This window comes from Suricata suricatta, chromosome 3 (assembly GCF_006229205.1).
Source record: "Suricata suricatta isolate VVHF042 chromosome 3, meerkat_22Aug2017_6uvM2_HiC, whole genome shotgun sequence".
Classification (NCBI taxonomy): domain Eukaryota; kingdom Metazoa; phylum Chordata; class Mammalia; order Carnivora; family Herpestidae; genus Suricata; species Suricata suricatta.
Window position 1 is genome coordinate 58,867,982 of NC_043702.1, and position 26,199 is coordinate 58,894,180.

Sequence of the window (26,199 nt, forward strand, 5' to 3'; positions counted from 1 at the left end):
GACTACTTACTGTCCTACCCTTTACAGAAAAGTTTGCCAAATCCTGAGATAGAATTTTGTTTCCAGATCGATCCTATGTTCTGAAACTCCCCAGGGAAAGTTGTTTTAATTCCTCTGTGCAAGCCAAGCACTAATCTCGCAAATAGTCAACTATTATTTTAGTGACTTTAGTCTCCAACTGTAGCAAAGGTTTGAAAACTGAGCTAATGAGACCTCTCTTAACCAGTGAAGGGGTATTTCTTCCCTAGCTTATTCTCTGCCACCATTAATGACTTACTTTATCCTCTGGCATTGTTTGGTACTCCTTACAGTGAGTTCTTCTTCCTTATCTGAAGCATGAACGTGTCCTGGAGGGTGGGCAGAAAAGAAGAGCACCTCATCCACAATGGAACCATTCTATTTTTATGAGCTCTGCCATGCAGTCCCAGAGTGGGATATGGCCAGGGAGTGTTGGGGCTGGATTTGAGGGTGCATACCAGTGGCAATTCTGCTTACAAATCAGCCAACATTGCATTCCTTTGCAGGAACTCTGTCACACTGTTTCTGAGGAAGTATAATTTTGCTTCTTTGCCAGCAGCTGCACAGACATATTTTCCACATTACTCAAGCTTCTGCTAGTGGCCACCTGGATGTGACAGAGAGAGTCAAGCCTAAACAGAATTAAAGCTATCAGTCATCTTAATTCGTTTCCAGGAAGTTAAAAATTATCTACAGTATATTTCCTGATATGAAAAACCAAGGATTTTTTTCATGCTCTCTTGAATATTTGTTTAGGACATAAATAGATGAGCAGTGCTGATAATGTTCCCTTAAAGTGCTCAGTACCAAGGCTGCCTATTTTGGCCTATTTATGTTAACAATGAACTTGAGTGAAGCTAATGAGAAGGTTATTTTAGGGCCTTGGAAACCGCAGTAAAGGAAAATGACAGTTCCCACAGAACCATAGTGTGACTGAAATAGAAAGGTGGTGACTGGCCTCTCTCTACAGAAGCAGGAAAAGCAAGCTGGAGAGGACTGATGATACTGCTTTGAAGCATTTGGTTTGCTTATTAGCATGTACAATCTCTTTCTGAGCAAGTTTTCTGGCTGCTGTGGAGACAGAACTAAAGACTCCATTTTAAAATGACTCAAAGTGGGGCGCCTGGGTCGCTCATTTGGTTAAGCCTCTGACTCTGGATTTTGGCTCAGGTCATGATCTCACAGTTCATGGGTTCAAGCCCCGCACTGGGCTCCATGCTGATGTCACAGAGCCTGCTTGGGAGTCTCTCTCTCCCTCTCTCTCTGCCCCTCCTCCACTTGTGCTGTCTCTGTCTTTCTCAAAATAAATAAATAAACATAAAAAAAATTTTTTAATACTAAAAGTAAAAATAAATACAATAAGTCCACGTGATCGAGGCTTCCCCACCCTGGAACAGGACATGGTACAGTGACTTCATACATGTCAGGGAATTGCCACAAGGAGAGCCCACACAGTGAGAGCAGCTATTTATCACATTAAGCAGGATTGCATAGAGCAGCAAGGGCGGCTGCTGTGGGATGGCAAAGAAAGAGAACTCTTGTTCTGAGGAACTGTGTTCAGTGAGAAGACATTACAGTGTGAGTAAATACCTTCCCCGCCATCCAGCCAGTCTTCGCCAGGAATCATGGTCCTGCTAGGCTGCGGAAGCCCGTGGTGAAGCTTCTAATTTGATATTTAGCATCTCTGATGAATACAGGTCAAGGTGGATGGATCCATTTAAAAGCTCTACTTGCAAACTTTGTGAAAACCCAGAGGAGGCTCTGACCCGGTTCTTATTCTAGTGCTTCTGTTGACCACATCTCTTCTTTTCCAGGAGAGCCCTATATCTCTGAAAGGGTCTGTTTTCTCCCATCACAGAGTATGCCATTTGCAGATCATTCTACGGCCTAAGCACTCTTTGCTGATCTTATCTCATTTTAATGCCCTTGGGAGGAAATACTGGTTGTTCTGCCATGCTGGCCTACTCTCTAGCACACTTCTTTTGGTCTCTGTGTGTGTCACTCTCTCCTGTCACTCCCATTTCTTATTTCTCACCTATTCTCTCAGATGTTGTGAGAACTGAAGTCAGGAAACACCCTCACAGTTCTGAAAATAAGAACTTAAGCATCACAAATAGTGTAGTCTTTTGTTGAGAGATGGTTGACATTTCATTTCTGTGATTAAAACGTGTAACATCCAAGCTCTCATTAGCAATATTCCTTCTACTTAAATGCCCAGATTAATAATTTTAATTCCACATTTCCTTTTGGTGATTTATTTTAAATATTACAATAGCTCATGTTAATTCAGAGACATAAGAAAAACACATTTGGCAGTTTTTGAGTTAACATGTTTATATTTTATAATTTCCTAAAAACTCTACAGTGTGTGTTATATCTCAGAAATAAATAAAACATTTTAAAAAACTTAATAACAAAAGTACCTGTTATTTTTACTTTAAAATATTCTTTCAAATAACTACCTGTCTAGGGTGAGTTATCTATTTAAGCGAAATAGTGAAAGAATTCCACTATACCTTACTTTGTGAATACCTTTACCACTTGAAAGTGTCCTGTGTGGGGAAAAAAAAAAGAGAAGCTAAAAGTTTCATGTGCTGATAAAATTAGGGCACTTGTTTTTTTTTAATGTTTATTTATATTTGAGAGAGAGAGAGCGAGCGAGCCAGCTGGGGAGGGGCAGAAAAAGGGGGAGACATAGAATCCAAAGCAGGCTCCAGGCTGGCTGAGCTGTCAGCACAGAGACCACAGAGCTTGAACTCACTGACTATGAGATCATGACCTGAGCTGAAGTCAGATGCTTAACAGACTGAGCTACCCAGGTGCCCCTAGGGTACTCATTTTTGAGTCAGCTTTGGTTGTTTAAAATTTCATGCTGTGCTCTTAGAAATATGCTTTTCATGGGGTGCCTGGGTCACTCAGTCAGTAGAGCATGCAACTCCCGATTTTAGGGTTGTAAGTTTGAGCCCCACATTGGATGTAGAGATTACCTAAAAATAAAATCTTGGGGCACCTGGGTGACTTAGTCAGTTGAGCTTCTGATTCTTGATTTGGGCTTAGGTCATGAGTCCTGGGTTGTGGGATCATGTTGGCTCCACACTGAGTGTGGAGTCTGCTTAAGATTCCCTTTCTCTCCCTCTGCTTCTCTCCCCATCTGTATGCTCTGTCTTTCAAAAAAATAAAAATAAATAAATAAATAAATAAAATCTCAAAAAAAAAAAATCCACTTTTCTTAAGAGGTTTTTTCTTAATTAGACAATGAACTTTATCAGTGATATATGGAAATTTCCAACTTTGAGAGCTCAAGTGTTGTGTAAATGATGTGCAAAAATAATTCTAAATTGCTTTTTGTTCACTGTAACAGTATAAATTTTCATAATTCATATTAATCATATCTTATATGTCAGATACATAAGTGGTTTAATTCAATTTCTTAATTATGATATTCAGTGTGATTCAGGGTAAATTCTGAATATTTAAGTGTAGTTAGTATGTCATATTCCTTCTTCTCCTCAGCAGTATTAAATTTAATAAGCGAATAATTGAGAATTTGCTTCATCTGTCTGTGGTTAAACATATCACTACATCCCTTTTACTGCCATTGGCATTGAGCAATTAACTCTGAGTCCACAGTCTAGGAATATGAAAGGAAAAACTGCTTCTCCAAGAAAAACTGATCATTAATATACCTGTTTAGAAAATCAATTGGTTAAAAAAAAAAAAGATCAGTTGACTGGGGCACCTCACTGGCTTAGTTAAGAGAGTATGCGAGTCTTGATCTCAGGGTCATACATACATACATAGTTAGAAAATCTGTTGGACAAAATTAAGACAGGACAGTTTGTCCACACTATATTTATCATTATTGGTCTGAACTTGAGATGAGTTCTACTAAATTTTTCCCTCATGGTCAGGAAAATAGCTTTTCCACTTCCCTGTCATCACAGAGACCTTTAATGTTCCAGAAATTAAATCATATGCTGAAGGTGTTTACCTTGCCTCATAACAAGGTCTGCGAGTTTGACTGAGATTCCGTGGAGTCTCAGAAGCCATCACACATTACTGGGAACTATGAATTGCCAGCCTTGATCAAGATACTGCTGAAAGCACAATCAGGTGGGTGGCTCAGTCGGTTAAGCATCTGACTTCAGCTCAGGTCATGATATGATGGTTTGTGAGTTCAAGCTCTATATTGGGCCTGAAGCCTGCTTTAGATTCTGTGTTTCCCTCTCCTTTTGCTCCTCCTCCACTCATGCTCTGTCTCCCTCTGTCTCACAAAAATAAACATTAAAAAATTATTTTTTAAATAAAAAGCAAAGAACAAGAAAGTTCCAGCCCATTAGCCTTTACCGTAGCCCAAGCTGGGTGCTGTTGCTGTTGTTTCTATCCCACAAACCCACCTATTCTCATAGAACATTTTATGTTTCCATTGTTCATCATAAGTTCATCATATCATCTTGCATAGTTTCTATTTTTTATAAATCAAATGGTGTTTAATTCTGTATTTTTTGGTCTAGTTTTATGGAGGTTCTCTCCAATCGGCATTATTTTTACAATTTAATTATACTGATTATGTCACAGTGAGGTTTTAATTTCATTTGGATACTTTATATGAGAGGAAAGTACCAAATCAGAAAAGCAGGTTATTTTCAAGGATATTTTGGAGGGGTAATACTGATTTTGTGTTGCAGTGCCTGGGTGGCTCAGTTGGTTAAGCATCTAACTCTGGATTTCAGCTCAAATCATGATCTCAGGATTCTTGAAATCAAGCCCCAGGTTGGGCCCTCTGTTGACAATGAGGAGCCTACTTGGGCTTCTCTCTCTCCCTCTTTCTCTGCCCCTCCCCTGCTTATGTTCTCTCTCTCTCTCTTTCTCTCTCTCTTTCAAAATAAACAAACTAAAAATTTACTGATTTTGTGTTAGGAAGGCAATATAGTGTAATGGTTAAGAGCATGAACTTTATTTATTCTTTCTTAAGTTTATATTTTTTACTAATCTCTACATGCAAAGTGGGGCTTGAATTCACAATACTGAGATCAAGAGTCCGTATGCTCTTCTGACTGAGCCAGTCAGGCACCCCAAAAGCATGAGCTTTAAAGTTCAATAGACTTGCGGGGGGAGGCCTGGGTGACTCAGTTGGTTAAGCGTCTGACTTCAGCTTAGGTCATGATCTCATGGTTCATAAGTTTGAACCCTGCATTGCACTGTCTGTTGTCAGTACAGATTCCAATTCAGATCCTCTGTCCCTCTCTCTCTGCCCCTTCCCCACTCATGCATACGTGTGTCAGCTTGTGCACATGCTCACGCTCTCTCTCTCTCTCTCTCTCTCTCTCAAATATTAAAAAAAGAAAAGTCCAATATACTTGGTCCAGATCCTGGGTCTATCTGGGTAAACTTGGAAAACTTTTTATCTCCTCTGATGTTGAATTTCTTTGTAGATGGGAGTAATAATATATCTGATAGTTATCATTGGGATTAAGATGGGAAAAAAAATCCAAGTAAAACTTTTGATATAGTGCCTAGCACATAACAAACACTCAATATTGTTATTGTTGTTAATGATTTATATTTGTTTGCTTTTTTTCTCTTAATCCCTGAAGAGTGGGAAATACTTGAAAAAGGCTTGGATGTGTACATATCAGCAGACCTTGACCATCATCCTCTCAGAGTAATCAGATCCTTTGTAAAGACTGTATAATCTAGGGTTGAATTTAGATGCCTGATGTATTTGGAATGAACCAGATTCCAGTCACCTTCCTGAAGATTCACCTTCTTTATAAACTGTAGAAATGAAAACAGTAGTAGTACAGGCTCATATTTAAGACAGCAATCTGATCCAGGATTTTGTAGTTTGTAGAACTGACAGTGTTTAATTGTCCTCCATTAATTCATGGGGTTTAATAAGAAAAGTACATAGATTTTTGACCTTGAACACAGAGATACACTAATTCAACTCCTCATCAAATGAGGAAACTGTCAGCAAGTTGAATGAAGAACTCAACTAAAATTCTTTTTTTGTGTATAAGATATAGGTAAAACTTTACAAAGGAAAAACTACTTAATAATCATCAAATTGTTACCAGCACTCTAAATATTCATTTGATTATTATGAATGAGCATGTAATAAATTTTAATGTTTTTAATTATTTATTTTTGAGAGAGAGGGAAACAGAGCCCAAGCAGGGGAGGGGCAGAGAGAGAGTGAGAGACAGAATCCAAAGCAGGCTCTATGCTCTGAGGTGTCAGCATAGAGCCCAATGCAAGACTCAAACTGTGAGATCATGACCTGAGCCAAAGTTGGATGTTTAACCAACTGAGCCACCCAGGTGCCTCATATATAACAAATTTTAGAGTTGTAATCAGTGTATAGACTGGCCTGTGTGAATGTATTCTGTTAATATCATTATCCTTTGGATTAAAAAAAATTTTTTTAATGTTTTATTTATTTTTGAGAGAGAGAGAGACAGCATGAGCAGGGGAGGATCAGAGAGGGAGGGAGACACAGAATTCAAAGACAGGCTCCAGGCTCTGAGCTAGCTGTCAGCACAGAGCCCAACACTGGGCTCAGACCCACGAACCTTGAGATCATGACCTGAGCCGAAGTCGGACGCTCAACCGACTGAGTCATCCAGACACCCCTTTTTAGATTTGAATGTCTGTTGAAGATTACTCTGTTCTGACCTGCATGGCTTGCTTGGTCATCCCCATGTTGTTAGGTCTTTGAGTTATTTTTCATTTCTTCCTATTTTTAAAAATGTTCATTTATTTATTTTGAGAGAGAGAGAGCACAAACAGGGGAGGCACAGAGAGAGGGAGAGAGAGAATCCCAAGCAACCTCCATGCTGACAGCAGAGAAACCAACTTGGGGCTCAAACCCATGAACTATAAGATAATGACCTGAGCCAAAAATCAGACACTCAACCAATTGAACCATCCAGGCACCGCCCCCTTCTTCCTGTTTTAAATAGCACTACTATGAACACTTTTTCTTTCAAGTTGCCATCCTGTTAATTTACCTCCTTCTTCCCAATTAATTCCTAGGGGAATATTTCTACAAATTAATTGAGATGTAGTGTTACATTCTAGTTACCGATAGGTTCAAACTCACTTTACAAGTAGCTTGGCATTGAAAACTCAGATACTAGAGATTTTACTAAATATAGATCTTCTTAGGTGGTTGCTTTTTATTAAACTGAAACATTTTTTTCCAGCATAGAGTGAGTTACAAAGAGAGTTTTTAAGGAAAAACGAAGAAGGGAAGGTGTGAGAAAACCCTGGGGAAATTTCATAGTTTCCTAATTCCTCCTGAATCTGATTTTCAGAATGTTGTTTTACTTCCTCACACAGTATATCAGGCACACTCCAGTTCTTAAAAGTAGAGATAGAACTATTTTAAAGATAATATATAACATTTTCAGATTAACTACAAATGGGCTTCCTTCCATTAGTGCAGATGTGAGCATGTTTTGGACTTCAGCATCACATAATTCTTTTGTTACAGAGATCTACTTTCATTTCTCAGACCTTAAATACAGATGGGAGTTTCTGTCTTTATAGCAGTCCTGCTGCCAGATACAATTCAGCCTTGATGGGAAGGAAGTCTTGTGGCCAGATGGGTGGAGATCCATGTACAAGGCCATAAAGATAAAAATGGAAAGAAAAGGAAAACTACAAAGGCTTCAGGACAGGGTTTTGTAACAAAAATGAACCTGACTACAGGCAACTGCTTGTTCTGAGGCTTGGAGCTTCTTTAAAATTATGAAAAATAATCCAACATTGTCATTGTAACTTAGGGGATAGTAATTTCATACAGATCAAAATTCAAATGAAAATTCTTTGTCTCTAAATTTCTTCTTTCCTAGCCTTCTTTTTTTTAAGTGTATTTCTTTATTTTAAGAGAGAGAGTAAGAGAGCACAAGTGGGGAAAGGGCAGAGAGTGAGGGGGACAGAGGATCTGATGCAGGCTGGAGGATCCAAAGCAGGCTCTATGTTGACAGCAGAGAGCCCAATGCAAGGCTTGAACTCACGAAACAAACCATGAGATAATGACCTGAACTGACGTTGGATGCTTAACCAACTGAGCCATCCCAGGCAACCCAAATGAAAATTCTTTTTCAATCCTGGCCCCTAGACACCCAGTTACTTTTTTAGGGGCAGCCAGTATAACTAGTTATATGATTATCCTTCCAGAAGTATTCTGTATGTATACAATCAAATATGTGTGTATACAAGCATTATGTTTGTGTATGCACACATATGTGTTATCTTTTTTTTCCCTAACAAATGATGGTATCATATACATACTGTGCTACACTATCCTTTTTTGCCCAACATTAAATCTTGGAAATTATATCAATAGAAGATCTCTTTTATTCTTTCAAAGCACTTTAAAAAGGTCATGTGTCTATATTGGGTGAGAAAATTCTTATTTTTTGTTTATTTTATTTTTGAGAGAAAGAGAGCATGAGCAGGGGAGGGCCAGAGAGAGAGGGAGACACAGAATCTAAAGCAGGCTCCAGGCTCTGAGTTGTCAGCACAGAGCCTGATACGGGGCTGGAACTCACCAGTCCTGAGATCATGAACAGAGCCTAAGTCAGATGCTCAACCAACTGATCCACCCAAGCATCCCAGGTAAGAATAATTCTTTTTTTTTTTAAATGTTTATTTATTTTTGAGAGAGAGAGGCAGAGTGTGAGCGAGGGAGGGGCAGAGAGAGAGGGAGACATAAAAGGCAGAGCAGGCTCCGGGCTCTGAGCTGTCAGCACAGAGCCCAACATGGGTAGGGCTTGAACACACAAACCATGAGATCGTGACCTGAGCTGAAGTGGAATGCTTAACCAACTAAGCCATTCAGGTGCCCCCTGGGTAAGAATAATTTTTAAGCCAAGGATTAGGCCTGGTACTACATAACAGTGTCCAAGAAATGTTTGTTGGGTGAATGAGTGAGTGAATTAATTATTTTATTAATTTAAAGTACAAGTAAAAAGAAGCAGAAAGCTGGGGCACCTGGACGGTTCAATTGGTTAAGCATCTGACTCTTGGTTTCACCTCAGGTCATAATCTCATGGTTTGTGGGTTTAGGTCCCACATCAGACTTTGTACTGACAGCATAGAACCTGCTTGACATTGTCTTCTATCTCTCTCTCTCTGCCCTTCTGCTGCTCACTCTCTCTGTCCCTCTAAAAAATAAATAGAGTTTAAAAAAAAAAAAAAGGCAAAAAGCTAAGAATTGTCTGAAGTTCTGAGATGGTTGAACTAACCCTGACCCTGGATAGAAGGAAATCTAAGGGATAACATCATAAAATGCAAATTGCCTTTAAAAAGGCATATCCGTTTAAGGCTTCATAGTCAGTAGGAAGAGATTCCTCTGGAGGTAGGGGGAGAATGGGATGGCTCCTAGCTCCCAGGAGTCAGATAGGTAGCCCTGGCTCTGCTATAACTGGGCTCTGTGTTCAAATGCAAAACAAGGGAGTTGGAGTAGTTTATTTCAATGGGCCATTCTGGCTCTAAGATTATGTCATTTTAATTCTACAATTTCCTGTCTGATTACCAATTTGCACAAGATATTCATTGTGTTGAAACTGCATGTACAGAGGCATAAAAAAATGAGGTGTCCTTTCTCTAAGATGTTAAAGAGTCCTATAGGTTATTTGTAAAAATGTGAGTATTAAGAATCCAAGATTTAGGGATGCCTGAGTGGCTCATTTGGTTAAATATCTGACTCTTGATTTCAGCTCAGATCATTATCTCATGGTTTGTGGGTTTAAGCCTCACATTGGGCTCTGCACTGACAGCACAGAGCCTGCTTGAGACTCTCCCTCTCTCTCTAGCCCTTCCCTGTTTGTGCGCTCTCTCTCTCTCTCTCTCTCTCTCTCTCTCTCTCTCTCTCTCAAAATAAAATCTGGGAGTGCCTGGGTGGCTCAGTCAGTTAAGACTCCAACTTTGGCTCAGATCATGATCTCTTGGTTCATGAGTTCAAGCCCCTCATCAGACTCTGTGTTGTCATTGTGGAACCTGCTTGAGATCCTCTGTCTCCCCCTCTCTCTGACCCTCCTCTGCTTGTGCCCATGTGTGCACACTAACTCTCTCTTTCACAAAAATAAACATTAAGAATTTTTTAAATCTATCTTTCTTAAAAAAATAAATAAAAATAAAAACACTTTATTTTAAAAATAAATTAATTTTAAAATATCACTAAAAATAAATTCAAGATTTAGGCTATACAAAGTAGTTTGCAATGATTATATTCCTCACAAAAATGTACTGGCCAAACTATTAAGACAGAAGCAGATTTATAGGGGGTGGGACTAAATACCCCACACATTGACACATTTTGAGAAAATTAATACTCCACAGTTTTAACCTGTAAGAGACCAAAAAACTTCGGGTAAATAAAAATTGTAATATTAAAGTTATTCAGTACTAAATCTAATTGTTAAAAATGTATGTAATATATTTAACAGTATTTAATTATTAATATATTTAGTTATTAAGATAGTAACTAATAGTAAACATCATTCATAGTAAAATAAATTTTTTTTTCTCTTTATTTTAGTTAAGTATGAGAATGAAGCTAGTAAATATTGGGACACATTTTATAAGGTTCATAAGAATAAGTTTTTCAAGGATCGTAATTGGCTGTTGAGAGAATTTCCTGAAATTATTCCAGTTGATCAAAAAACTGAAAAGAAGATGCAAGAATCATCGTGGGATAATGTGAAAACTGGTGCTGCAGATTGTTTCTCAAGAACGCACTGCCCTACTCCGACTGAAGAAAACAATCGTAGCAGGAAAAGTTGTGGGTCGTCAGATTGTCCAAGCAAAGTAGGATCTCATTTTTCCAAGCTAGACTCTAAAGAACACAGCTAAGGACCTCTGAAGACTGAGCTGTTTCCTGGAAGCAGTGCCACTTTCAGGATCCTTGAGGTACTTCCTGCAGGGGCAAACATGGGAGGTGGCACATAGTTTTAAAATGTACATTGCATATCACTTTATTAATGATCCAGATTTTTAAGGGGAAAATGATCAAATCTAACTAGAAAAGTGTTCAGTGTACTTTTGTGTATAAAAAGTATTGGAGGGACTCACATGTATAATCAGGCTCTAAGTTTGTGATTTTAAGTTTCTTTTTTTAATTTGTTTTCATTTCTTATTTGAAGGCAATTTTAAATACCAGTAAAGTTTTGGCCTTAATTTCTATCTCTTTCTGTTATTACCCGTTTTTAAGTAAAATAGAAATAAATGAGATATAATTAGCTGTAGTCCAGGGTAGACCTTGACTTTTTTTTTTTTAATTAATATATTTATCTCTTTTTGAGAGAGAGAGAGCGAGAGTACAAGCAGGGAGCGGGCAGAAAGAGAAGGAGACACAGAATTCGAAGCAGGCTCCAGGCTCTGAGCTGTCAGCACAGAGCCCTCTGTGGGAATCAAACTCACTAACTGTGAGATCATGATCTGAACTGAAGTCAGACACTTAACCAACTGAGTCACCCAGGCGCTTTCTATTTTTAAAAATAAATCCAATCCTTCTGGTTATAAAGGTATATATATATAAGGGATTTAACCATTCTTCACATTTTCCTAACTTGGTTTTTTTGTTTATACTATTTTATATAGTTGAGCTATATGTACTTGTATTTTGGGGGTTTGCTTTGTTTCTATTTAACATTTTATCATAAGCAGTTTTTTCTATCTTAAAAATTCTCTATAAACATTTTCATGGCTACAAAATATTTTACTATGTGAAGTACTTTAATTCTGCTTATCTCTTTTTATAATACTGGGCATTTAAATTGTTTTCAGGTTTTCTACAGAAAATATCTTTGTGTATAGACTTTTCTGTATTTTCTTTTATTATCTGGGGTTAGATTTACTAGTTCATAATTTATTTTAGAAATGTAATGCTGTTAGTTGTGCCTGAGTAGCTCAGTCTTTTGAGCATCCAACTACTGATTTCAGGTCATGATCTCATAATTCATGGGATCGAGCCCTCATCAGGTTCTGTGCTGACAGCATGGAGCCTGCTTGTAATTCTTTCTCTCTCAAAATAAATAGATAAACTTAAAAAAAAAATAAATATAATAAATTTAGTGCTCTTAAAATATATTGCCAAATCATTTTCTAAGAAGCTGTTATTAATACCAATTCACGGCAATATATGTCTGTTTCATCACACCCTCATTGGTTAGAATATTCTTACTTTAAGTGCTTTCATTTTTTGACAGATGATACCTTGTTTTAATTTGCATTTCTTTAATTGTTAACTAGGTCAGCTAGTTTTTCAGATGTTTAGAAGACATTTGTATTTCTTTTGTGTTTATTTCCTTTGTTAATTTATTTGTTCCTTTTTTTTTAATGCACTCTACCCTTTTATCATATTTATTGCCAATTATTTTTCATAGTGCATTGGTCACTTTTTAATTTGGTTTGAGTTTTGGTGTGTAAAATATTTAAATGTTTCCATAGTTAAATTTATCAGTATTATTCTTGTGGCTTATCCCTTTGCTTTTGAGTTTAGAAAACTCTCCTGCACCTAGAGATACAGTAAATTTCTAGTTTCTTCTAATAAAAATATCTAACACTGGTGAGTTTTCATGATACTTGTTTATTCATTTGATCTTTTAGGTTGGCTGTGGTGCTGGAAATAGTGTTTTTCCAATTTTGAACTCTTTACAGTGAGTTTTAAAGTTTTCTCCTACAAAATTTTCCATATGTATGGGGTATTAAAAACTCTGGGAATATGTGGTCACATATATTGCGGTAGTGTTCTTATTCTCATATAAACAACAACTGAAGAAAATTTCAAAGAATTGTCTTAGTGTCTAATTTCGTACGAACTAGGAATTACTCTACAACGAATGTTCACAGCCATGGGTTGTCCACCATGGGTCGAAGTAATTTTTTAAGCTTGTGCTTGCATGGATGAGAGGGTAAGAAAAGAGCAAGGGATTTGACCCTTCCACTAAACTGTGAATTGCTAAACTTCAGAAATCTGTTTGCTCCGTCAGGTATGTAGATGCCATTTTACACACAGAGAATTGAGTTTAAAGCTTTTCTTTAACCCTCATTTTGTCATCACTTCTGGAGCCACACCTGGTATAAGACCTTCCTTTGTCAAATGATTTTCTTTAGACTCGAAATTGTTTGAAGGTAACAGCAACTAGCCCTAAGACTCAGAAAAGCAGATACAGATGATAGGTGCTCTCCTGACACACCCTTCCTGGTCACTGCTTCATGTGTATGTTGTGGTATTTCCAGGATGAAGACATTTCTCACAAAGCTTTTCTAGCACCTCTTACCTATTCTGGTTTTTGTTTTTAAGTTTATACAATAATTTTCACATTATTTTTCCATTTTGAAGTCAACATGAGCACATTGCAGAATATTTCCATTAGAGGACAGAGGGGTGGGAATCGCCCATCGTCCCCATCATCCTAACATAGCTGCTGTTCATTATAATTCAGTCTTTATGGTATTTTAAATTTTAATGATGCTATTTTTTAAGCATTTCGTTGTAATACAATGAATTCTCATATACCTACCACGTCAATTTAACAGTTAACACAATATCAACATCATGATACTTTTGTTTTTTTGCTATATTTATTTTTAATTTAGAGAGCACGTGCGAGCAGGGTAAGGGGCAGAGGGGAAAGAAAGAGAAAGAATCTTAAGCAGGCTTCCATGCTCAGCATGGAGCCCAAGGCGGGGCTCAGTCCCACAACCCTGGGATCATGACCTGAGCCCAAATCAAGAGTCAGATCTCAACCAACTGAGCCACCCAGGTGCCCCTTACTTTATTTTTTTTAAGTGGGCTTCACATCCATTGTGGAGCCCTACGCAAAGCTTGAACTCATGACCCAGAGATCAAGACCTGAACTGAGATCATTAGTCAGACTGTTAACCAACTGAGCCACCAGGTGCCTCCAGGACACTAATTTTAAATACTTATGATGTAGCTCAAAAAAACTGAGGACATTCTTCATTATTAGTCTAAACCTAACATAGTAATCTCCAAATACCATCAGATTACCAGTTAAAGTGGCCAGGCCAAAGTGATAATAGAACTGCACATTTGCAGTTCTGAATGACCTTTTCTCTTTTTGTATTTATTTTCTTTGTTTTCCCTTTTCCTCATTTCTGGGCCAATATTTCCTGTTTCATTATACCATGTAGCCAGTTTCCTTCACCTGAGTTATCTCTGAGCTTACAGTACACATAAATTTACTACCTTGGCAGTTGATAATGTGTTACTTTATGACTCATCTCAAGGTATTATTTAGCATATCATTTCTTATGTCTTGTGTCTCCAGCCACTACTTGTATTCCTTGAAGTAGAAAGCATATTTTACCCTAATCTGATTTTCCAGGTAGCCCAGCAGTATAATACAGGTAGTTAGAGCTCAATAGATATTGACTAATATCTCTGACTCCCCACTTGTTAGTAATATTTTTCCCTTTTTACTTCTCCCTCCAAATAATAATTGCAATCTCTTGCTTCCTTGCTCCCTGATTCTTCTTGGCTTTGTCTTTTTTTAAAAAGTCATTGTAAGTCATTTGATAACCTAAGATATTTAATTCATCTTTAAAAGGCAATCAGTGGTTAGCCTTCTAAAGAGAGGATTAGAGGGTTTTTTCCCCCACCTAAGAAATTATATTTTATTACTTTTGGAGAGTACAGGATTAGTGTTTTACATTTTCAGAATATTTTACCATAATTAGACCTCTGGAATTGAGAGGTCATATCATTCTCCAAGGACCATTTAATTCTTAAACCCCCTGCCAAGGAAGTGCTTGGTGGTGTGGTGTTAGTAGTGGTATTTACACCTGCTTGCTGGGAGAAGGGCCAAAGCAGTCAGCTGGTTTTATAGAAAAGCTCTGGAAAGTCGTTGGGTGATCACAAGACTTCAACTTGGGCTGCTGACGCATGGGAATTCAGTCTCAGAGGTCATGCTGCCATCCTGTTGGGGCACATGGCAAATGGCACATGCTTTCCTTTAGCTGCTAAACTGTTCTATATCTTGTGGGTGTTTAGTAACCACTGCCCAAAGGTTGATTGCATACCTTGTATGATGAGCCAGATGTGCCAGTGTCCAGAGAAGCATTTTGAGTTATAAGGAAATTTTTATAGAACCATGATAATTTCTTTTTAAGTTCCTAGAAGGCAAAGGCAGATCTTCCTATAATAATATAATAATAATAAGAGCAATGGCAACAACAATTATAATAATGACTAACATTTATTAGGTACTTACTCAGACTTAGACACCTTTCTAGAAGTTTCTATGAATCCCTTCAATCCTCACTGTGACCTTAGATGCCATATTTATCTCTGCTTTGTCGATGAGGAAACAGAATTACAGAGAGATTGATTAAGTAACTATTCCAACATCACACAACTAAGTGATAGAGCCAGGATTCAAACCATAGGCAGTTTGGTTCCAGAGCCCTTGCCCTTATTCATCATGTCACATCGTGCATCTGAGTGCTTGCTGAAAAATTTTAAACACATGTGACCACCTGACAAATTAAGAGTCCTGAATATATGGATTTCGTAGGAAGCGATAGGGGTATAGGCTGCCGTAAATTGCTGTTTTTATTTGGGACAGATGAAAAAACAAGCAGTGCAAGTCATAACCAAATCCTGTTCATCATACTTAAAGTTATTTGAACAAATCTTAAATTGAATGAATGCAAATCCCCAAATGCCACAGAATCAAGGAGTTATGTGTGAACATAGTATTCATCAGTGAGTAGCATTTAAGAGTCTTATCTGAGTCTGGGTGAGATTTTATTTGTGGAATATGTATTTGTGCTTGTATCCCCTATTTATTTAGTGGTTCTCCTTGCTTGAAATATCTTCTGAATCAAGTTCTAATTATGTATTTCAAGGCCCACTTGTATCTCCTGCCACATACTGGTTTGAGCTCTCAGGATCAACTCTGCTTCTTATCCTAGGCACATGACTCCCACCGCTAAGCCCTTATACCATTTACCCTTCTCCCCACTCAGCAATGCTATACCCTTCTTTCAAAATTGTTAAGACTTACACCATAGGAAGTCTGCCCTATTCATAACACTGTAGAAGCTAGATAAAACCAATCATATCCCCAAGTAGGCTATAAAACCCACAAGAGCCAGAACTATAGTTGTAATTATTGTTTCATGACATGCCAATCTCTTTCTGTGACTCAGGCATGGTACTAAGCAACATGATGCAGTAATTATTTGATACAAACATATGAGGGTTGATCAGCAAGAGTACTGGTCCACATAATTCAAAGTATATGCATGCCCAGGAATAACCATGGTCCAGACATTATTATTGAATTTCAGATAAAAGCCAAATAGAACTTATCTAAGTTCAGTGGAGACCAATTAAAATTACTCAAGACTTTTATATGGGTAAACATCCCCCACCAAAAAATGACTTACTTTATTTGTTTACATTTGTAAATAAAGTAACTGAGTCTTAAGTTTAGTCAAATTCACAGAGTTAATAAGTGGCAAATTCAGGACTTAAACAGATGTCTATTTGGCTCCAAAATCCATACTCTTACAATGTTATTAGACGATTTCATTTACTAACTTGTATTCTAATGCTTGGTACAAACATGAGTCCTAATAAATGTTGAAAATAACTTGAAAAGATAACTAAGAGTTAATATATTAGTTTTTTTAACCTTTTTTAGAAGTTGTATTTAGATGCTATTAATATATATACACATACATATATATATACATATATATATATACACATATATATATTACTGTCCCATTAGGGCATCACAGCCTCTGGGGGAAGGCCAAGAGCCTTCTTACAGAGAAGTTGTACTCACAGAAAGGGGACTGAAGCACCAAGGGACACAAGGGTCTGAGAGTCCTTGCACAATGGTAGAACTTGACTTGGCTACAAGGAACTATAGGCCTTGCTAGCTGGAGGCACAGAAGACTGGAGGGAGAAAGATGGAGCAATGAAGATGGATAGTGTTGAGGGGCTCCCGTGTGAGAGTGTGATGTGATGTAAGGCAGATAGGCCCAAGTAATGGAGAGCTTTAAAACCAGGACAGGAAGGGGTATCTGGGCGGTGCAGTCTGTTGTGTCCAACTCTTGATTTTGGCTTAAGTCATGATCGCAGGGTCATGGGATGGAGCTGCATGTCAGGCTCTGCGCTGAGCATGGAGCCTGTTTAAGATTCTTTCTCTTTCTCCCTCTGTCCCTCTTCCTCACTCGTGCACTCTCTCTCTCTTTCAAACTAAAAAACAAAAAAAACAGGACAGGAATTTGAAGTTACCCTGTAATTAATAAGTATTTGAGACAATGCTGTTTCAGAAGCAACATGAAAACATCCATATACCATTATAGAGAATGATACCTAAAAAGAAGAAACAATAAGCCAGGTGTCATCCAAAATCCTATTAAAGAAATACTTTTTAACAAGTTCAAGCCTACAGTTTCCTTTCTTTTATAACCTGAGCATATGTGAACTCTAGATTTAAATATTTTTTCTATTTTCATAGGTATGCTCCGGAGTCCTTTCTTTATTGCTGTGATTTTGCTGTTGGAGCTGTGGAACTAGTAAAGGTATGCCTCATATTTTCCATAAAGAGAGCCATGTAAAGATATAATTTATTTGCTGTTGAAATAATTTTAAATGTTTCAATGTTATCTGTAACCATTTTTAACTGAGCTTTTACTAACTAGGAATCATATCATCACCTGATGCCTAAGATATTACCCTAAAATGATAGAAGTTATTTTGAATTCAAAATACAGCTGAAAAAAAAAGAAAGAAAGTAAAATAAAATTGAAGGGACTGGTAAACCTAGAAAGGTCAACAGGTTCTACGAGGTAATCTTATTCATATTTATGTCCCTAGAGCCTTATGCACAGACTGACACATAGTAGGCACTCATTAAATTAAAACTTTTGAAATTAAAACAAATTTTGAGAAAGTATATGATACAGGTGTAAAATGTCCTAGACTATTTGGAAAACAGTGGGGAGCCTGGATTTGTTTGACCATTCTTCAAAAGCTAGTGAGCATTACCTTAGCAAAAAGTATTTTTAGGAAATGGAAAAGGAAAGGAAATTCTGCCAACAGAAATGTATAGTCAATACATAGAACTTAATTTCTGATAGTATGAATAATAGTTATTCATGGTAGACATTTTCTAAAATACTAAAAAACCTAAAAAAGAAGATAAAATTTACCTATAATCACACTTCCTAGAGTCCTGTGGTGAATTGAGATTAGCATTTTGGTGTATGTCCTTCTAGTGCAGTTTTGTAAGCAAACTGTGTGTGTGTGTGTGTGTGTGTGTGTGTGTGTGTGTGTGTGTGTACTCTAATTTTTTCATTATTTTTTAAAGTTTATTTATGTAAGTAATCTCTATACCCAACATGGGGCTCGAACTCATGACTCTGAGATCAAGAGCCACATGTTCCACCAACTGAGCCAGCCAAGGCATCCCTACTCTAATTTTTAAAAAAATAACAGCTTTATTGAGATATGGTTCACAGACCATGAAATTCACCATGTAAAGTATACAGTGCAGGGGCAGCAGGGTGGCTCAGTAAGTTGAGCATCCAACTCTTGATTTCAGCTCAGGTGATGATCCCAGGGTCCTGGAATCAAGCCCCAAATTGGGCATGGAGCCTACTTAGGATTCTCTCTCTCTCTCTCTCTCTCTCTCTCTCTCTCTCTCTCTCTCTCTCTCCCTTCTTCTTCTTCTTCTTCTTCTCCTTCTTCTCCTTCCTTCTTCTTCTTCCTCCTCCTCCTCCTCCCTCCAAATTGAGTGTGGGACCTGCATAAGGTATTCTCTCTCTCTCTGTGTCTCTCTCTCTTTCTCCATCCATGCCCCTCTCCCCTGCTTGTATGCTCACTCTCTTTATCTTTCTCAAAAAATAAATAAATAATGTATACAATTCAGTGATTTTTTAGTATATTTACAGAGTTGTGCAGTTAATACCATTATCTAATTTTTGGTTATGTATTAGAGGATATTTGTATCTTAAGCCAAAGGAGGCATGGACAAGCAGTAGGAGAGAAAACTGAAAACAATCTCAGTGCCTCTGAAATCACATAGGCTAGGCTTCCAGCAACACTGCCTATTGACTCAGAAGCCTGCCCTACTCCACTTTTAAAATTAAAGAAAGATTGTGAAGAGTATTTGTTATCGAATCTAAGCACTACACTTAATTTTTTTATAGCCGCTTGAAATAAGCTAACAGAATACTGAATCTGAAATAAAGTGCATTCAAATTTACAGAGGAAAGACACTAGGGAGATATATAAAATTTGACCTTTTTATTTTAAGAAAAATGCTAAAAGTCTGCTAACCACTTTATTATTATTATTATTCCTTTATCATGATAGTTGCACTCGTCCTACAGAGCAGCTCAGTGCTGTGCCTTTGTTCATGATGTTTGTGATGAAGACTCGCCCTACCCTTTTCCAGATGGGATCCTGGACGTCATTCTCCTTGTCTTTGTGCTCTCTTCTATTCACCCTGACAGGTAACTGAAGATGCACGAGGGCAAAGCAAATGTATAAAGCACCTTTATCAGTCGTGGTTTTCAGAATCATCAAAAGTGACAATTCTTGACTTTATTATTTAGTGAACTATACACCATATATAACACACAGCCTTTTAAGTGCAGTTTTTCCTTTCTCCAGACTTAGAAAGAAACCGGTCAGACTGCTTCATTAGTGAGCTTTCTATCACTGTCAGAGTGAAGTGAGCATATTCTGGCAAGACACATGCCTATTACAAGTGACAGTGCTTTAAGGAAATTACAAATTCAGAACAGCCTAATAGACTTCCAAGAGGGAAATTGTACTTGGTGATCAGAAACAAACACCTTTCTTTCATTTAGCATCTTACTGCATGTTCGTAAGGAGGTGGGTTGTGAATCTGTTTGGCTTCATTCCAGTTTGTCAAAAGACCTTTAAAAATTTGTTTTAAAGAAGCCCTCTAGGGAATTAGGGGCATTCAAGATTTGCCAGATAGCCTTGACCTTTATAATCTAAGGTTGGCCTAGTGCCATCATTTAAAAATTTATGACTTAGATTTTTTGTTCACACAATGTTTTTTTTTAATTTCTTTATTTAGAGAGGAACAGAGAGTGTGAACAGGAGAGGGACAGAGAGAGAGAGAGAGGGAGAGAGAGAAAAGAGGATCCCAAGCCAGCCCCACACTGTCAGTGCAAAGGCTGATGCAGGGCTAGATCCCACAAACCGCGAGATCATGACCTGAGCTGAAACTAAGAGTCAGACGCTTAACAGACTGCCACTCAGGCACCCTGTTCACACAGTGTTTTGAAACAGTAAACATAGCTTTTGTCCAGAGAAGAAGTAGAAAGACATATTACCAGCCATTAAAATGATCGCTTCTCTTAGAATTTTGCCACCTCATGTATATTATGACACATGTGTGGTATCAAGGTTGTGCATTTGTAAGTTTTCTTAAAATTGGGTTTTCTGTTGTGGTAGTAGATTTAGCTCAGGAACATTCCTCTGCTGGTAGATAGAGACTTGATATCAACCACTCTTTGATGAGTGTGACACTTTCCCAAAGAAACTGGGTTAGCGTGTGCTTTTTTCTTTGCAATTATAAAATCATTAAGACCCTTTACAGTCCTTTTACTTCTCATTCAGAGATGAGCACTTTGATTGCTTTTTGAAAGACAAATTAAATTTTCAAATAAATCTGAATGAAACATATATTTGCACCTGATGAGATATATTACATTCCATGAAGTTACTTTTTCCTCCCAGTTTCTATAATCTATGTCTTTCTACTAATCTGGGTAGAATATTGGCATCATTTAGGTACTGGTAGTAAGATGTTGACTGTGTATTTTGTTTCATAGTTAAAAGAATGAATAGTTAAAAGGATAGAGTAGGTGGATAGAGAACAAGATTTTCTATTTGACAACTATAACAGGAAGTGTTTAAATTCCAAATAAGACCACAGAAACACTACTTGAAATTAGTTTAGATAACGTAGTTTCTTATGATTTGAACTGAATGTTGAAAAGAAGGGGAAGCAGATGTCTTGAAAAGATTACTGTCATTCTATAGTATGTTCATTCTAGGTAATTATTATAAAATAAATTTAGATGTATCACGTCCCTAGCCACTTTCTTGCCTATATGGAAATGATCTAAAAGTAGGGTGAATGCGTAGAAGGAGGGCAGTAGTAAGTGAAAAGGCAGGACAGTATCTTTAGAGTCACTTGTGACATGGTATATTTAGCTCCATGAAAGTTCTGGAAAAGTGTCTTCTTAACAGCTTGGAAAATCGATACACAAATGAATGGCAAGTGATTCTGCTAGGCCTTGAGTCTGGGCATCCCAGTTTAGATGGGATTAAACTGCAGGAGGCTACAAAAGAAGAGTTAACTGTCCTTATCACTGAAATAAAATAAAGCATAATATGTGTACCACAGATCTTAGCATAGAGTAGGCAGTCCATAAATACTCCTTTTTTAAATCTCTTCTTCCTCACCCTCCAACTAGACACAGAGGAGGATAGCTGCGTTGGCCCAAGTCAGATAAAGAAAGAAAAGGAGCCTTCACTCATTCTTGTCTTGTCCATCTCCCCCAGCCCTCTCCCACCGACAGCTCTCAGGAACTCGCTCTGCAAGTTGGTGCTGAGCCAAGCAAGATGGGACGATGAAGAAAAGCAGCTCCCCATCCTTGCCTTTACCCACAATCCCAGATGTTAAAGGGTAGTTGGGAAGAAAGGACTTGCAGAAGGAGATAGCTGCATTTGGCCCTTGTTTTTCTGCATTTTTGTTTCATGCTTATTTTAGTAATCATTGCAGAAAGATGTTTTTCTCTGTATATAAAACATTTCTTCTGAAAGTGAGTAGTTTAAGGTTTAGATATAGTTTTCTTTAATTGCCAAAGCCTAAGGCCATAAGCACAGTGTGAAAATAGCCTATAATAAAATAAACAAGGAAAAATATTTTTCTTTTTTCCCTTTCATGTACTTATGTTCCAGTTTTTTAAAAGAGCATTTCATCTAATTAAGCCACCTCTTTCCTTTCTGTTATATTTCTATCTTGTTTTCATAGGTACTTTCATTTTCTTACTATCTACTTCCTCTGTAACCTGACATAAATGGGGCTTTTCACTCCATTATTCCACGGAACAGTGTTTTAATTGGAAAGAATTTACAGATTATCTAATCCAAAGCCCTCATTTTTAAAATAAGAAAATCTAGAAGCTTTAAGTAGCATGGATGAAGCAAAGATGGTGAGGACTTAGCACACAGGCTGCCATTTACCATTCTCTGCCCAGGGCAGATACTGATAACTGATTTTGTACCCTGATTGTCATTCCCAGTGAGCCTTAAGAGTCCTTCTCAATAGAGCTCTGTAGGCAGCCAATGCCAGTCACTTGGCATTAATATGAGATCTGAAATCTTTGCCATCGCTGGCCCATAATCACACATAAGATGATAAATTTAACCAAAAACATTAAGTCAAGAGCAGTCACAAGGGGTCATATTTGATTGAGAGCCAAATGAAAGGAATGAATAATAAAAGAAAGAAAGCAGAGCCTTCCCAGTATTGAGCTGGGGGTGGATTGTGAATAGAATTTAAATAGAAAGTAAGAAGGAGAGAATTCTTTGATGGGAAACCACGTGAATGAAGACATGGGCTGCTTCAGAGCCAAGCATGTAACAGTTTGGCTACAGATGATGCTTCACATCGGGAAGTAATAGTAAAGATGTTGGAGAGATTGAGACCAGTTGTAAGAGATCTCAAGGGCCCAACTAAGAAATTAAGATTTTATCCTATGGTTTAAAATCATGAACATTTTTGAGCAAAGGGATGATTTGACAAAACCATCATGTTAAGCAGAAGACTTCATCAGTAATATACAGGAAGAATTAAGAAGGGGAATAATAAAGCATGTTAAGAAGTAGTGTGGTTTTAGGCCTAAGGAGGTAGAAATTTATACTAAAGGAACATCAAAAGGAAACAAAAAAGAAAAAAAAAACATCAGTTAAAACAAGAAGACCTAGATTTGGATGACCAAATGGTTGTGGGGAGGTTAGTGAAAAAGGACAAAAAGCAAAGGGGTAAAGGATATCTCTGAGGTGCTACACATAGGTGAATGATGGTACCTTTGAACTAAATAAAGGAGAAGGAGCTAGTTTGGGAGGAAAGATGATCTCATTTAGATATGTGCAATTTGGAATAACTCTACCATATTTTTTTTTATCTTCAAGGAAAATGAAGCGACTTCAGTGTTTATCTGCCATGGAACTGCCTTAACTTGATATAAATATCAGGAACCATCTCTGGTTTTGCAGGGCAGCTTTGGCATCATACATCAAGCTCTGTGAAGTCACCACTCTGGTCATTTGGGCAATTAATTGATACTCTAGGCCTTATGATTCTTATCATTTAGCAAGTTGGTACTCTTTTTCTTTTCTATACAAAATATTTTTGTTTTTTTGTTGCCCTTATTTTTGTGGGTTAGATCTTTTGGTCCCATTGAGCTTTCCTTATTTTATCTCTGAGAACATTAGGATGTGGCATGTAAAACAAGATTTCTGCAAACAGTATCTTGCTTTGTTTTCAAAGGATGCAAGGTGTTATAAACCGACTGTCCAAGTTACTGAAGCCTGGGGGAATGCTGTTATTTCGGGACTATGGAAGATATGATAAGACTCAGCTTCGTTTTAAAAGGGGTATATTCAGTTTGGAATTATTTTCATGTGTTTTAAAGAATACCTTGTTTATAATTTATTTCAAGTTTTTGTTTGTTTTGTTTTAAAGAATACTAGGTTTCTCTGAACACAATTATCTTTTTTTTTAGGGCATTGCTTATCTGAAAATTTTTATGTTCGAGGAGATGGTACCAGAGCATATTTCTTTACTAAAGGTATGCTTATCTATAAGAGGAAATAATTAGCTGCAGAACAAACAAACAAAAATCCTCCCTTTGCTTAGTCTGTAACCACACTGGAGCTGTTCTACATGAAAGCTTGAAAATGGCCTTTTTGCTTTTTAATCTTTTCCCAGCTGAAACTGCTTTAAAAGAATTACTTGTTTCATCATATACCCAAATGAAGATGTAGTCTGTTCCATTTTGGAAGCACTGTTAGCCCAGGTATGAAAAAGCTGATGACATGCCACAGCCAAAGGAGGGAATTTAATTTAAGAGTCGATAGAAAATTACTTATCTCTTGTCAATTTCTCATTTTTAAAAAAAAGCATTTAAAATGAAATCTGAATGCAAGGATTTTCTCCAGACTTATGTGAGTTACTTTTAAAATGTGCCATCTGGGGTCTCTGCAAACTAACAAAGACTCAGAACAAAGAGCACCTTTCAAAATATTGAAATTTGCAACCAGGAGTAAGTAATGTATACCTATCTATGCCTGCTATACTAAACTGTGTATTCTTGGTGTATTTCTGTGAAGTAGAAGAAACCCACTTGGTTTCACAGGTTTGTACCCAATTTGTACTAGAGAGTTTCTTGATATAAATGAAATTTAGATGGTCAGTCATTCTGTTAATGTTCCATTGTTCTTGACTGTCTCCCTCTCCCCCCACCAAGCCCCGATCACATATACATTCAATTGCCATTTCTGTCTCACAGGGGAAGTCCACAGTATGTTCTGCAAGGCTGGGTTAGATGAGAAGCAAAATCTGGTTGATCGTCGCTTACAAGTTAATAGGAAAAAACAAGTGAAAATGCACCGAGTGTGGGTTCAAGGCAAATTCCAGAAACCATTACACTTGACTCAAAAAACCTCCAAATTGGTATTGTCACTCCTTTCTGATGGCTGAGTTCTGTACCATGGTAAGGTACAAACCAGAGGATTACAGTGTTTAAAGACTTCTGTAAATCTTTCATTTTTAAAAGGGAAGACAGGAGAATTTGTCTATCCTGCTGTTTATCGTGGGTGAGCTCTTTTTGTTCATTTTAAGCACTTGTAAATGATTTGGAAGAGTATACCATATTCTGTGTTTTCAAAACAATATGCTCAAGCTTGTTTGGGTTTATTGTGTCTAACCATTTTGTTTGTTCTTTGAATTTTATAAGCATTCAATTAAATGACTGATATAAATCAGATGATTCTGAGAAACTATACCCTGCCATTTTTTAGAAGTGGGGAAAAAATCTATTTATACATTAGTCTAACACAGTTACATTTTCTTCCTCTCTTATCTGATAGCTGAGAGGCAGCTCTCCTTGTTTCCTTGGCTAGTCACAAAACCAAGACTAAGATGTATTCTTTGTTTTGTTGTTATCTGTTTTTCCCAAAACTCTTTTTTTCTCAATTCAGAAACTAATGTCTGAAATAGAATTTTAGTTTCTCTTTCCTTTCCTAAAATTGGGGAAGTATGACCCAAGCTAACATTTTCAGGCTATTCTTAGGTAGACAGGTTGTTGTAAGCTCTCTTTAAGACAACTGCTATACACAAGAAAATTCTTAAATGGTAGTAATTAAAAATTTATTTACCACCTTGCCTCAAAAAGGGTACAAGTTGGCTCACAAATTGCACTTCTTAGAAACAGAGTTTCTAAGATTGGTTTTCCATCTGTTATACAACATATACTGGGTACTTAGATTGTGCTAAATGATATGGACTAATGCAACAAAGACCCAGCCCTGTCTTCAAGGAGCGTAACTCGGGTCTGGCTGGCAAGGAAAAACGTGCACAAGCCTCTCAATCACAATCTCAGATAATATATGAACAGATATTAAATAGGGAACTTACCAGCTAGAGGGCTTTGGTTCTGAGCCACAGAAATGGGTAATCTCTTGAAGGATCACCACTGGAAAAATTTAGTTCCCACTGTTGTTTCCTTTTTGGATTCACTTAAAATTCAGTTTTCTGGAAGAATGTGATTGGTCCAACTTGGGTCATTGGATTCATCTCCTGCTGGGTTGTGGCAGAGTGGCTTCATTGATGATGATGCTACCTGATGCTACTTTCCTGGAGGAAAGTTCCTCAAAGGAAAATGAAGGCCCTGTTATCAAAAAAAAAGAGAAGAGGGATGCTGCCAGACACAAACATGTCACATAGTAGTGGTAGCACCGGCAATAGTGGTTCCAAAGAGAAAGATTAGCTGGTGGGAGGGAAAAGGGAAGTATCAGTGTTCTGGGGGAGGTGGGTGTCAGACTAGTCCTTGAACATGTGCTCTCAGAAG

The 26,199-nt window shown here is 37.5% G+C and overlaps 1 protein-coding gene across 1 annotated transcript in view; it reads left to right on the forward strand.

The window, feature by feature from the left end:
* Window positions 1-25,116, forward strand: part of METTL8 (methyltransferase like 8) — a 79,343-nt gene extending 54,227 nt beyond the window's left edge. The window contains 7 exon segments of the mRNA XM_029934393.1: window positions 10,571-10,941; window positions 12,640-12,689; window positions 17,535-17,598; window positions 19,394-19,533; window positions 23,619-23,725; window positions 23,854-23,919; window positions 24,640-25,116. Of these exon segments, the coding sequence (XP_029790253.1) occupies window positions 10,571-10,941; window positions 12,640-12,689; window positions 17,535-17,598; window positions 19,394-19,533; window positions 23,619-23,725; window positions 23,854-23,919; window positions 24,640-24,830 (989 nt within the window). The 3' untranslated portion in view covers window positions 24,831-25,116.
* The last annotated feature ends 1,083 nt before the right edge of the window (window positions 25,117-26,199 follow it).